At 42.5% G+C, this 15,308-nt stretch overlaps 1 protein-coding gene across 1 annotated transcript in view; it reads left to right on the top strand.

Annotated features, from left to right (window-relative positions):
- TMEM184C (transmembrane protein 184C) overlaps positions 1–15,308 on the top strand; it is a 41,620-nt gene that overhangs the window by 9,521 nt on the left and 16,791 nt on the right. Inside the window, exon 7 of the mRNA XM_088447927.1 lies at positions 7,841–7,953. Coding sequence (XP_088304053.1) covers positions 7,841–7,953 — 113 coding nt within the window. The remainder of the gene's footprint in view (positions 1–7,840; positions 7,954–15,308) is intronic.

The following is a 15,308-nucleotide window of genomic DNA, read 5'->3' as shown; positions in this document are numbered from 1 at the left end:
GAATATTTACACTTCGCAGTCTTGAAATCACAGTGCTTTTGGACCTGGTCTTCAATACAAGTCAGACTAGGTACTGTGGCGGATCTCCAAAGTTTTGGAATAGCAGCCTTCATGGCAATTAGATATATTATGGTCATGTCCTATCTCCCAGCATCATACTACCAAGGTAAAAATGGAACAAGGCAACCAAAGGGTCCAACGTTATATTCACCACCATGACTTTACCATTCATGACAAAGACTTCAGACCATACTGATTGTAAAAAGGGGCATGACCAGAAAATTTGAAAAATACCTCCCACACCCCCACATTTCCTCCAACAATTTTTAGAGATAGAGAGACATATTTTGTGTTGTCTTCCAGGGGTGAAATATATTCGGTGAATTAACATTCCCGATTAATACATCAGGACATTTTAAAACACGAACAGAAAATAACATCCCAGTCATCAAGTGTCCTGGAAAGATCCTCCTCCTATTTCCTTTGACACACTAATTTACTTGACTTGCCTTCCGTTATTTGGGACTGGTACCACAACGTGGTTCCCCCACTTATGATTAGAAGACTGAAAGTGCTTTAAACCATATTCAGGCAGTGCCAAATGTTTTGCTGAGGAAGGGAGGAAACTTCAAATCCAGTGGTGCAACTGTAAATATTTATAAAAGTCCTGCTTGGGAACATTATACTTTCACTGAAGATCAGAGAATGGAACAATCCCATTATCAGACATAATATCCCCTAGAGATCTTATCCCACTTCTAACCCAAGAATGCAATTGTAAATTGGTTATGCAAGTTAGCGATAGAGCTGGTGCTGGCAATGTGACTTCCTTACCAGCTGACACGAACTTATGCCACGCTGTAATAGTGGATTGGGCCGCATTAATAATCTTGTTACCTAAAGGTTGAACAGAAACAGGAAGCCACAGTAAATCAGAAAGAGCAAAAGGTATCACACCATCTGTCTCCCATAAGACCAATGGTTTAGGTGCATCCCCCTCAAACCAGTCTCTTGCTTGATTTAGTAGACAAGCATATTGATATTTTTCTAAATCAGGAAGAGCTACACCGCCTTTTAATTTAGGTAAGGAAAGCATATCTTTCACAATCCTTGGTTTGTCCCCATTCCACGCATAATTAACAATAACCTTATTACATTTATTGCACAAGGATTTAGGGAGGATCCTAGGGATCATACGAAATAAGTACAATAGTTTTGGAAGTAATACCATTTTAAAAGCCGCTATCCAGCCCAACCAAGAGACTTCATGAGACATCCAGTCTTTTGTGAAGTTATCAAACACTTTAAGGAGGGGAATGTAATTACTCTTAATAAGATCTCTATATCTGGCCAAATGGATACCCAAATATTTAAGCAATCAGGATTGCCAAGCATACTTATATGATGTTTTAAGTGACTAATGTATCATTAGGGATGTTTAAAGGGAGGGCTTCAGTTTTATTGGTATTAAGTTTATAGAAAGAAACCCTAGAATAGGCCTCCAAAATACAATGTAGTGCGAGAACAGAATCCTGCGGGTGAAGCAAAGAGAGCAAAATGTAATCAGCAAGCCAACATATCTTATGGGTAGCATTGCCCATTTTAGGACCCTGATTAGACTCCGCAACCCTAATCTTCTCAGCTAGAGGCTCAACAGCCAATATAATAATTAAGGGGGAAAGTGGACACCCTTGTCGGGTGCCATTAGTAATACTAAAACAGGAAGAGCCATCCATTGACAAATATCCTAGCAGACTGAACAGAGTAAAAGGCTGAGATGGAATCTAGAATCCTACCGCCAAACCCAAGTCGCCTAAGAACAGCCTGAAGGTAGCCCAAGTGTAGCCTGTCGAAGGCCTTTGCCACATCTATGGAGAGTATTAACAGAGGTTCCTTAGTGTGATCACATTGTTCCATAATGTTAATAATCCAACAAGTATTATCTGGCGCCTGATGACCCATGGCAAACCCTACCTGATCTGAATTAATTAAAGAAGGCAACAATGGGCCAAGCTTTAGAGCAACCAGTTTGGCAAAAAGCTTGATGTCTGTTTCAACAAAGCAATGGGCCGATAATTTTGGACCTCAGTAGGGGATTTGCACGGTTTGGGAAGGGCAATAATCTGCGCTTCCAACATCTCCTTAGGAAATAACCTCTTCTCAGTAGCTTCGTTAAACAGGCGCCAAGACTGGTGCCAGATCGGCTTTAAATAATTTTGTAAAGGTTTGGATAACAGTCAGGTCCAGAAGCCTTAGCAATAAGCATAGAATCTATAGCTTTTCCCAACAGACCATGGAGCCCCCAGTGCCAAACATGCAGCAGAATCAAGAAGAAGGTAAATTGTTATCCTTCAGAATAAAATTAAATGCCCTCATCAGTAAGTTGAGAGGTTTGTGGATCTGCCTCCAGATTGTACAATCTTGAATAATAATCCGCAAAAGTATTTGCTATGTCATAGGGCTCCGTGGTTTTAATCCCTTTGGTATTCTACAAATGTTGTACCCGCTCTCTTCCCCCTCAGTTTGCAGGCTAGTAATCTGGAAGCATGATTCCCATAAACCTAAAAGTTTTGATTAAGACGGGCTAAATTGCGATGAACTTTCTGCAGAGCGAATACATTCACCCTCTCGCGAGCTGAAATCTTTAATTAAAGCTTTATTATTCGGATCAGATTTATGGTCTGCTTCAAATTTATTGGCAGCATCCTCTAATTCTGCCCACCGTAATCTATATGCGTGTTTGAGTCTAGCAGCTACCTGTATGGCTGAGCCACGTACCACCGCCTTCAGAGAGCACCAGAAATTAAACACCGAAGTCTCTTAGGTTTTTTAAATCACAATAAACCCGAACATGGACTACTGAATATGCTGCTGAGGAAACCTATATCAACCAAGTCTCCATGGGCCAGGAGGGACATGTCTATTTGCAATTTTCCATGTTAAAGAAATATCGGAGTGGTCCGACCACGACTTGGGCAGAATGTTAATTCTACTTATGGACGATAGAATGTACTTATCGGATAAGACTAAATCTATTCTAGAATAAGAATTATGAACATGCGAGGAAAAAGAGTAATCCCTTTCCATTTGAATGTTTAGCTCTCCGTACGTCATACAACTCGTATTCCGAGAGGAGTTGGCAAAAGCCTTTAGCAAGCTCAGCCGGTTGATGTAAACGGATCACATTTTTTTGTAAAAGTTATCTATGTCTTTTTAAAAAAGAAAAAATTCCACTGTCTTTCCTGCAATGCCCATGATTTCACCTTTGTATTTAACTGGTTAGCAGGAGTGGCGGCTCTTTTCAAATGGAGAGGGGCATCGGCAGCCCCTAGGTAAAATCCGCCACTGGTTAGCAGTATTTCTCATCTTGATTATAGAAGGAAATGATTGGTGATCATATCTTTACCTATGACAATATTACTGAAAACCAGCACTTGTTATTTTCTATTTACTTTCTGGATTTCAGAACTTCCTTGATAAGGGGCTTCCAAATAAGGGAATGCCATACCTGTATTCTGCTGAAGTCTTTTTCGTTATCCCGTCCATTGTATGCTAAATTATCCCCATTTTAGTCCATGAATTAAAAATCAAAATTAAATGAAAAAGCTATGTAAAATGTATTCCCATATATTAGAGGCTGCCGGAGAAATGCACAGTTGATTATATGCATCCTTAGACCATTCAGAATACTATTTAGTTATTAGTTTGTTTATTTTAAACGTGTTTTTCATTGTAGTGTACTTGTTGTACAAATGATTTGTATTGCGGAATTGTGAATTCAGGCCCTTTTTAAAAAAAAAAAAAAAAAAGTACAGATAAATGGCACTGGGTATTAACTCTATAAATCAGGGGGTGGGCAATAAGCGGCCCTCCAGCTGTTGCTGAACTACACGTCCCAGCATGCCTTGCAACAGTTTTAGCATGGCCAAATAGCAAAACTGTGGCAGGGCATGCTGGGATGTGTAGTTCTACAACCAGGGGCGCCGAGAGGGGGGGGGAGCGGGTACAGTTTACCCGGGCCCGGGCTTCCAGAGGGGCCCGGGTCTGGCGCCGCCCCCCCCCCCTCACTTCCTCCCTCCCTCCCTCTGCAGCAGCCCAGCACACAGAGTGTGCTGGGCTGCAGCGGGAGATTGCTTGCGGCTGATAAGTAGCAGTCACAGCAATCTCCTATGCCTGAAGGGGGGAGCGATCACACTGATCGCGCCCCCCACTGGCTTTGCGCTGGGCTGAGGGCCTCACAGCGCCCCCTCCCCGCCGCGCAGCGCCGCTTCACTGCAAAACTTTTTTTTCTTCAAGGGGGCGTGGCCACGCCTTCTGAAATTAGGCCACACCCCCTATTTACTGGGGCCCCCGCGTGGCTCTCTACACCCCTGTCTACAACAGCTGGGGGGCCACTAATTGCCCACCCCTACTATAACTAGTACAATTGTGAAAAAATTAAAGTGGATCATTGGATTAAACATCATTTATAACTTTCACTAAAATGGTTATATGATTATTTGGTACATGTTCATAACAATTTGGTCATTAATGCCTTATTCTCATTGTTCATATATCTAAACCTACTACAGTGATGAGAGAAAGTTTTTATGCTCTCTCAATTCCTGCATTAAATGTGGGTTGTCCTCAGAAACTATGGGGGAGATTCAATTCTCGTGATGTGTAGACGTTCCAGCTGCACACCGTACTCGTTTGTGTCAAACCCTATGACCGTACTCAACTGTTGATGGTGCTGCACTGCAGTGACTGAATATATAACCAATTTAAAGGGCAGGAGGACACCTAAAATAAAGTAAGAACATATATTTAAAATAAGAACATTTTAAAATGCTGGAGTATTTGAAAGAAGATTGCTTGTTTTATTTAACAATTTCATCAGCATTATATCCCAGCTGCACTTATTATGTTCTTGTAATATCATTTATTCTTTTTCAGAAGTTATTTCCTTAGTTGTCGCCTAGTCTGTTTGTAAACTTGCTGTATAACAGTAGGTAACAACAGTATCACTATTTAGCATATAGGTGTGTCTATAGTTTTAGAAGACTGGATGCAGTTAAATACAGTGAGTGGCGCTGGGGATATCGCCACGTGGGTCCAGTGATGGCCATTTGCTGCCTTTAAAATGTGGACCCATACCCGATTTATTTATTTATAGAGTGCCAGCATATTAAACTACAAGTTGTTAAAGCAGAACTCCACTAAAAACGTAAAAACTATACCAATTTTAGTTAAGATCCAGATTTTCTTACCTAATGTGCACTGTACCCCCTGGTCTGCAATAGTTTAAGAACCCTTCAGCTGTTTCGACGGTCCAGTCCAGTCTTCTGTACACCAATTGCTTCTTTACTGTGAACTTCACAGTCATTCATATTGGAGCTTTACAAAGGAGTTTACAAATTCTATTAGCTGCATCTTTTGAAATAGACCAGCTGTATTATTACAATATTATTATCCTATTAGTGTACAGTAGGGCTGCACTTGACTGACTATTTCATGGACCCCAGATAGGTTGAATGGCACACCCCAGGTAAGTACATCTGCTTTTTGTATAACTATAAAGACAGCGCCAAAAATTCCAACGATGATGATAAAAAAGATATTTAGACTGCTAAAAAATAAACACACATTTATATATAAATTCCTGCAGTGAAAATGTCACATGCTATCAATAAGAATCAATATAAATTGCAATGATGATGAAATTGCTGTTGATGTATAGAATAGTATACAGTCCCGGCTCCTACTGTATCTCCGTTGCTAATAGTATTGGACTTTCTTTAAATATGGTCCAGTCTGAATTGAGTAACGATCAGAGTCCAGTAATTGGCAGAAAGAATGCTAGCAGGTAGGTGAAATGATGACTCTGTGCTGTCCTTAGTAAGTAGCTTGCAGATGGTACAGGACTGTTGGGGTTATCCACAGGGTAACCAAAGAGTTGCAGTATTTTGGTCCAAAGTTGAAACAGGAGGAGTCATGGAGGTAAGTGACAATGTTGACGCATTTCGCTGGCTACGTATCAGCCAGCTTCCTCAGGAGCATATGCTGGGTATAAGTGTCAATCCCATTGTCACTTACCTCCCGGACTCCTCCTGTTTCCACTTTGAGCCAGAACCCTGCAGCGCTTTGGTTACCTTGTGGATATCCCCAACAGCCCTGTACTTCTGCAAGCTACTTGCACGGATTCATCATTCCACCTACAGATGTGTCCTTATACATATTTGCTGCAGTCGCTCTAAAAAGCCCATCTCGACGCGCCAGGTCCTGCGAGACTCTGATAGCGCTTGAAGTATTCATTGCGTCCTTTTTTTTTTTTTTTCTTTTTCTTAAAATGTGTCTTAAGGTCGCAATGTGATGCAACTAGGGTGCACCAGGAGACACTGCTGATTAATTTGATGTGACACTTGTATATCTGTGTGCGACTGAATCTCTATAGGAAGTGCTGCAATTTAGTGGCCGCAGCACTTTTCATTCCAAGTTCCATTGTGCTTTATATACAGACTCAGGTGCACACAGATACACAAGTGTCACATATCAAATTAATCAGCACAGTCTGCTGGTGCGTCCTAGTCACATTGCATTGCGACAAAGACGCCTGACGCTAGCAGGGTAGCACAGGACCTGGCGGCTCACTTACGCCAGGCAAGTATTGCTGCGTGGCGTATTGAGGCTAGATGTACGAGGACACATATGTACCTGGTAACATCCTCTATGCTATTTATTGAAATCTGATTATTGCTCATTTTCAGACCAACTACAGTATATTATTATGAACAGAGATTCAATAGGAGAAGGAATTGTATACTATTTTATACATCAATAGCAATTTCATCATCATGCACTCTATATGGATTCTTTTTGATAGCATGTGACATTTTCCTTGCAGGATTTTATGAATTAATGTGTGTTCTTTCTACTTCAGCCGACTAATAGTTAATTTGTGTTATCATTGGTATTTTAGCGCTGTTTATATTTATACCTCTTTCACCTGATTGATTGTTCAGGCTCGGGGTTTGACAACCTCTTTGACAGCTGCTACATTGACAGCGCACGTCGGTCCTTTCTATTGTCTATACAGATGTGTCCACATACATCTTACCTCCGTGTGCTACAAGTTGCCTTATATATAACGCGTGAGTACCGAGAGTCTTTTCTTGCAACTTTTTACCTTACAGTTGTCTTATTTGCAAAGTGATTCAAATAGGACATACAAGCAGCTTCTGCTGATTGAAATGATATCCAGCATGCCTACATTCTTTGTGCGACTGCTGGTGTATCTGCATGCAAAATACTACGTTACAAAGTCAGCAGCTGTGATACTGTACCATAGCAGTTTGCATGCAGACATGCCTGTAGTTGCACACAGAATATAGGCATGTAGCATATCATTTTAATCAGCAGAAGCTGCTTGTATTTCATATTCTATTCACTTTGTGAATAAGACTAATTTGAAGGAAAATATGTCTCACGAAAAGACGCTCAGTGCTACCGAGTCATGCCACAGCATGGTGCGACTAGAAGGGCTATTTACTTGTCACACCCTGTTAATCCCGACATATTTATAGTAATACTATTTAAAAAATAAATGCAATTGGTTATATTAATATAAAATTATAGGTAGGAAAGATATTTACATTTTGTAATTATTATTATTGTTATCCTTTTATAAAGCAGCAACATATTGTGTAAGAGGATCATAATACAATTCACATACAGTGACATGGAAAGTACAGATTGCTTTAACCAAATGATCTTATAATCAAGTACAAGATTATAATGTACAATGAAATTGTAATGCATAATGATTTGCTCTGTTGTTTTTGTCCCCCTTTTTATCTCCTAGTTTGCCATGTATTGCCTTATCTTGTTTTATAAAGTACTGAAGGACGAACTGAACCCTATTCAGCCAGTTGGGAAGTTTCTCTGTGTGAAGATGGTTGTCTTTGTTTCATTCTGGTAGGTACTTTTAGAAAACAGTCTAAAACTGCTCCATTTAGCGGACAGCTTTCCTGTTCTGTGTGTTCTTCTGTCAAGTACGTGGCAGCCTAGTGTTCATTCTAATACCCTGCACCTGTCACAACCCGTGCAGTTCCACTTCCCTGCCTGAGGTGTCGCTCTCTGTTCTGATGCTTCTAGCACACTTTGATCTGTATCTCATCAGATTGTTGCATCAGCTGAGTGTGCTAGAAGCATCAGAGCAGAGAGCGACACCCCAGGCAGGGGAACTGCGCGGGTTGTGACAGGTGCAGGGTGCTAGAATGAACACTAGCAGCCTGCAATGTGAATTAGGACAGTTTTACATTCATGTTTATTTTATAAAAGCTAGCTGTTTTATTTTAGAAGTTTCTTTACTAAAATATTTTTCCTAAGTGTGATTTGGTCAGCTTAAATGTCTAAAACTAGAGCTTTAAAACTTAGGGCCTGATTCAGAGCCACTCGTAAGCGGCAGCTCGTTCGCTCCGAGCGATGTTTGCCCAACTGCGCATGCGTACGGATCGTTATACGCATGCGCGAACCAGTCAGTGCGGTCGAAATTCATGTGCTCGCAAAATAGCGAATGCCTGATAATTTGAGTGACAGAATGAGGCGTTTATGGGTGGAAACAGGGGAAGGTGCTTGTAAACGGGGAGTGGAAATCCGATCGCAGGCGTGCTTAAAGGTCAAAACGGGCGTTTTATGGGTGTGCATAATTAATCCAGCAGCGTCATTGACCACGTCACTTGTTTTTTTTTTAACTCAGAACTGCTCGCAAAATAGTGGTTGAAAAAACCAACCACAAAAATAGCGAGCAGTTCATACGCTGGTCGATGTACTCGATTAATCTAATAAATAGCGGACATGACGTATGGTGCGAGCGGCCAGGGGGCGTATTTTTTGCTCGCTCGTTCAGACTTAGAGGCGTGAACAGACCGCAAAGTGCGAACGGTTCATTTGAATAGCCACCCCTTTTTAGAAAACGAACGACCGCAAATAGCGAGCGGCTCTGAATGAGGGCCTTAATTCAAACACTGTCTCTTAAGCTGAGTACACACTATAAAATGTAACACACAATGCGACGGTCATCCAAATTTCACTAGTTCCCAGAAAACATGATATTGAGCATACACGCTATGCGATCTTCCAAATGACGGCACAATATATTGTGTCGGGATTTATATCCAATTAATACTTTCTCCTCTACGCTATGGGCCTGATTCATTACGGATCGCAACTGCGATTACGCACGTAATCGGCTAATTGTTTCATTTTGCGCATACATCGCAGTACGCGTGCTCGAACCAGTCACTGCGACCAGGACTGCGATCGCAGAGACTACACAGACCCCATCGCACAGTGATTGACAGGAAGTGCCCATTGGGGGTGGTGACGGGGGGGGGGGTCGGCGAAATGCAGGCGTGCCAGTGCGTTTGAACGACATTACAGGGGCTTGCATAAATTATCCACTGTGATGCCATATGCAAATCAAGTGCTCCGTGCGTACAATGAGGTTAGCAATTCCTGAGTAAGGTCAGAGCTTGTGCAAGTGTGCGTGAGGCTGCGATGTTATCGATTTCTTTGCAGTCTTGGAAAACCTTACAGATGTGTGTAAGGTAAGGTGGGCGTTCCTGTGTAGTGCTGCGACAGTATAGCGATCACAATAGATTAGAATATCTTCGCAGCTAGACTGCGTGCATAATTGCAGCCGCGATCCGTAGTGAATCAGACCCTATGTGCGGTCGTGCTTACACCCTACACTATGTGCACCACATCGTACATCACAACGTCCCATCTGACCTGCAGCACAGGAGATGGGGCGATGTGATGAACAACTGATTGGGCATATACACTATACGATGTGTACAATACATCATTCTGACGCTGATCAGAACATATATTGGGCGATAGATTGTACAGTGTGCACTCAGCTTTACATTGGTTGTAGTCTCTAGACTCATTTGCTAAACAAGATGCCTCAGTAAATGTTGCGTGGCGTGCATCCAGTATGGACATGTTGTGATCTTTTCTTTATATTAAATCCAGGGCTCCACAGCGCGAACATGAATTAAATGTGAAGTATGATAAGGGTACATCTGCAGTTCTAGTTAAATTTAACCAACCCTGATACATTATGCCCATCCTGCCCTTATGTATGATAAAGGAAATTCTATTTCTTGCAGCATCTCTGTTCAAATTCGCCCAATGCCGGTATATAGGCAACATCCAATAACCAGTAGAAATGAAAACAACAATCAGGAACAGGATATAGATGGTCTCTGCTCCCAACTAAACTCAAATAGGAAAATAGAAGAAATAATTTGAGTACTGTTTAACTGGTGGTAGTAAAAACTGAAAAAAGGAAAAATACTTTATTGTATATTTACTAAGCTGTGGTTTTGCCAAAAGAATTTTAAACAATAACCTTAAATGCAAAACCAGGTGTATCTTGCATTTAATAATATTGCCAACTTAAATCCTATGGCCAAAACTGCCACTTAGCAACTATACCGCCTTGTCTCTTAAGTAGTGATATAGTTCATCTAGGGCAGGTAAAATTCCTGGGGCTGCGGTGACAGATATCTGTCATGTACATGACAGATTTTTGCAAAGGACGATTGATATTGCATGACATCATTCAGGGAGTGGATTTTTTTATTTTTTTTTGTTTCTATTAATTTTCATTAAAAATATCGTTCGTTGTTCACCGCTTATAAACTGACAGATATTTCTAATATCTGTCAGCGATAATTGACCAACATGTTGGAGAGACGAAAGACACAATTTGTCGGCTGCAGGAGTGCGTATCTGTCATCGTTCAGGGCCTATCCATGAAAGATAAACTGAACGATATATCGTTCATCGGTTCGATTCCCTGCACCGCCTGGCCGACAAAAACAGAGTTCCCGGCAGCAGAAGCCCGACAGCGCTGGAAATCCCGATCGTCGGTAAGGTAAGTATAAACTAACCTAACCCCCTAACCCTCCTTAGGGGTGCCTAACCCTAATCCCTCCCCCCCTCTAAGTGCCTAACCCTAACCCCCCCCTTCCCCGCTACCTAAACCTAAGTCCCTTGGGGGGGTGCCTAACCCTAAATCCCCCCCCCAGGGGTGCCTAACCCTCCCGGGGGGTTTCCTAACCCTAAGTCCCCCCTGGGTACCCTAAACCTAACCCACCCCCCCTCCACCCCCGCAGCTGTCCGCTCGCAGCGCCCGGCATCCCTTCGATCGGGATGCTGGGCGCCAGTCTCCCGGCGTCGGGGAAATGACAGGCGTCTACTTCTAGACGCCCGGCATTTCACCCTCGCCGGGATATGACAGTCGGGAAGCCGGGTGCCGGTATTAAGGCAGCGGTTTCCCGATTGTATACCGGTGATGCAGGGTCATCTGGGCACCACACAGTTAAATTCTTCTCCCAGGATGCACCGGGGTCTTCCCCTATACCCCGCCCTCAGGCCGGGAGCTCCTCAGTTTCGTTAGGTGCTCGGCCAGAGTCGGTCACTGAACACAAACAGCCCTGAAGTTCTTCTTTATATGCAGTAGTCCAGACAGTCCAGTGGAAGTTCGCACTACTGCGTCTTCACCCCGTTGGTGCTGGGTCGCCGGTACTGATCCGTGCTTCGCAGCAGGGCTCTGAGATTTTAGCTGGCAGAGACCTCGGAGGTTCCCTAGACTGCGGCTGGACAACGGGGATGCAGGTAAGTGACACGCACTGCAGTGGTGCGTGCCGATGCGCAGTCTTTATCCTCCAGGGCTGGGGACTCCCTGGGGTTGACAGTAAGTGTGGCCAGGTACTGAGTCCTGCGTCCATACTAAGCCACCTAGGACAGCGGGCTGGAGTTTGCGGTTATACTCCAGCATCCTGGAGGTTAAACGCTGGCCAGAGAAGGTTGCTTTCCCTGCTCCTCCCCGCTGTATAGAAAGTCTTTCCATTGTGGTCTGCCTAAAACTGTGACAGCTTCCTCCTTCCGGCTCCACCCACAACGAGTGCTTCTCCTCGTGTTGCAGATCTCAGAGGGCAGTGTGGAGCATGGGTCCCCCTACATACCTCTCCTCCTGCGGGTGGTTAATGTATGTAGCACTTTTGTCCTATTAGACGCATAAAAAAGTCTTTATAGTTGACCAGTAAGTGCCATTTAAATGCAGCTATTATGTATTCTGCATTTGCCTGTGACTGTATGCTAGCACTGTCTGTCTGAAATTTCTCCTTTCAACTGTCAGTGATTTTTCTGCTATCTCTGTACTTTATCTTATTTTGAGCCATAAGCACTGGTGTTGTGCGGGTGTGGTTAAATCACAAGGGTGTGGCCCTTTTTTCAATCACAGCTACTGAGTGGTAATCCTCTTCACTATAGTAGTGAGAGCGATATATCGATTAGACTTCCTAATAGACTGCTCTGCAAGAAATGTGTTATCCAGCTTTGTCTGCGGCTTCTGAAGCACAGCAGCCGCAGCCAGAGAACTGGCGGATTCTCCTTTTATGTACAGGAGTGTCCCCCACCCCTGTGGATAACTGCTTTGGGAAATCCCCAAGGTTACCTGTGGACCTCCTATGGAACCCGAAGTAGAAAATAAGAGATATGGTAAGAACTTACCCTCGTTATCTCTATTTCTACGAGGTCCATAGGGTTCACAGGGGCGCCCACCCTGACACACCCGTGCTTCACATGGACTTCGCTCTGGTCACCGGTTTTTCCATCTCCTGTGTGAGAATGTAATTCTTGAGTGTTCCAAACTTCCTTCCCTCTCTCTCCTCATCTAGCCTATGGCTTGTTACGTAACTGAGGAGCTCCCGGCCTGAGGGTGGGGTATAGGGGAAGGCCCCGGTGCATCCTGGGAGAAGAATTTAACTGCGTGGTGCCCAGGTGACTCTGCATCACCTATACCCCAAGGTTAACTGTGGTCCCTATGGACGTCATAGAAATAGAGATAACAAGGTTCAGTTCTTATCATATCTGTTATTTTTTTGGTAGAAAGAAACTTAGTAACTTTCACTGATCCATGTCGCAGGCAATGAGAATTAGCTGGGTATCAGCCAGAGGCATGTTGTTCTGGGGAAATGGTCTGTACATCAAAAGTCTTTTGACTTCTGATGGAAAGATTTGGTCATCCTCAGATGGATATTATAGCAACAAACCAGAATCCTAAAGTGGAATATAAACAATCATTGGCAACCCTAATGCCCACAAAGAACAAACAGCCGCCGGTCGGTAGGAATCCAAAGAGGCGATTCTCCATTACTCCAGCACTGCTCATTAGGACTGCCCATTGTCTGTCCTAAAAGTCTAACCTGTAATTGTTCCACTTCTGCTACTGAGTGGATTCATTTTTCATCTGAGTGTATTTAATGTTCATGAAACTCCTTATTAAAAAGTATTACACTATATTATATCTCCTTGCTTTTTTTGAGGTCATATGTATGCAGTGTAATGAGCTGCCTAATAAGATTGCAAGCCTGGAAGTAGTGAGAAGGAGGAGAATATCTTTATGCAAATATTCATGTTGGAGATTATTGTGGAGGAGTCCTCGGTATATTGGAAGGAGGAGGACCTTGATTCATTCTGTTTTACATTACAAGGAACATGACCATTTACTTTTGCATTCATTATATATTTACTTTGTGTACAGTGCCATTGGGGAAGTATCCATTATTTACTGAATCCCAAATTACTAAGATTCTTCTCTCAGTACAAACTTCCAGGGCCAAGAAGAGTGGACACATTATCAATCTAATAGAAGTTTGAACTCTCATCCTCCACGTGCTAAGGAAAAGTAAAATAAAAAAGGGGAGAAAGTAATCCTCCCATTTTGCCAAAGCGTCAATGATTCTCGTTAGCCTGGGAGATTGTTCAGGAGGAAACATGGCCTCTACCTCTTCATCAGATATTCTGCTTCAGGCACCAGTGTGTCACCCAAATATACAGCAAGTTTAATAAAATGTACATTTTCCAGGAATTGTTCAGAGATAAAGGAATATCAGAATCAGTAATCAATACAATCTTACAAACAAAGAAGTGTATTAGAGTTTCGAAGATCTTTATTATATGGTGCAAATCTAATTGATCTCCAACTAAAGCAACCATTTCACACATTTTCAGGATGGACTTAGTCAGGGGTGGGCAATCTGTGACCCTCCAGCTGCTGTGGAACTACACATCCTAGCATGCCCTGTCACAGTTTTGGTATGATCTAACAGCAAATGTGTGGCAGGGAATGCTGGATTGTGTAGTGCGACATGTTGTCTATCCCTGGACTAAAGAAGTAAAGGTCTTGCCATGTTCTCACTAATGTGCTGATTCTGAGCTGGGAGAAGAGCAAAATAAAGCAAGTAACTGTGCAGCTGGACAAACCACGTTGCACTGCATTTATTTTTTTTCTCCATGCAAAGTAATACTGGTGGCTTTTGCATGTAACCCACAAATGCTGGACAGCTTTATTTTTACAGTGCAATTTAGATTTTAACTAGAACACACACCTTCTAAATCTCTCTACACATTTTAAATCTGCTCCCCCTGCAGTGCAACATGAACCTTTAGGTGCTGATTCAGAGTTAGGAGCAACGAATAAAGAAAAAAAAAAAGCGTAACTTTGAAACTACGGTGCAAAGTTACTCTTTTTATTTTTTTCTTCTGCTTTGCTCCAACCCTGAGTCAGCCCCCGAAAAAGGCTCATGTGGCTCAAATGCTGAGTATTTGTTGATCACAATAGCCTTTAATGGTGCATACACGCAAAGATTTTCTGTCCAACCATCCAACTAGTTGATTGGTTGGAATGAAAATCTGGTAAGGTATGAAAGCAAATGACAATCAGCAATTTGCTCCCAAATGCCGGAAAATGGACAAAAACTGTTGTTCGAACAAATTGTTTAGATCAAACATTTAACAAACTTGTCTGACGATTATTTTCATCTGTTTTCTGGCATTTAGGAGCAAATTGCTGATCATCATTTACTCCCATACGTTACCTGAATTTCATTCCAACCAATCAACTAGCTGGATGGTTGGACAGAAAATATTTACGTGTGTACCCAGCTTTAGAAGCTTTCATTGTTCATTTTTTCCCACACGCTGAAGAGAATTTGCCCCTCTATTAGATCCTTTTTGCTCAGTGGGATCTCTGTTTCCTAAGGCTCTGATGGATAGCCCATTTGAACCAATACACATGACATTTATATTATAACACTTAAGGTAGCAATTACATCTATCAGACAAGTTGGCATTATAGGCACTATTGTACAAGAAAAAAAAGTTGTATCTACATTTCATATTATCCGTGAGGTTGTGTTGCCATTATTGCCTATAGCCCGTGGGTGGGAGAGAGAGGAAACTGCGTTCACTGG

This window comes from Taudactylus pleione, unplaced genomic scaffold, assembly GCF_031769625.1.
Source record: "Taudactylus pleione unplaced genomic scaffold, aTauple2 ptg000021l, whole genome shotgun sequence".
NCBI lineage: Eukaryota > Metazoa > Chordata > Amphibia > Anura > Myobatrachidae > Taudactylus > Taudactylus pleione.
This window is presented reverse-complemented; position numbering and strand designations above follow the sequence as displayed.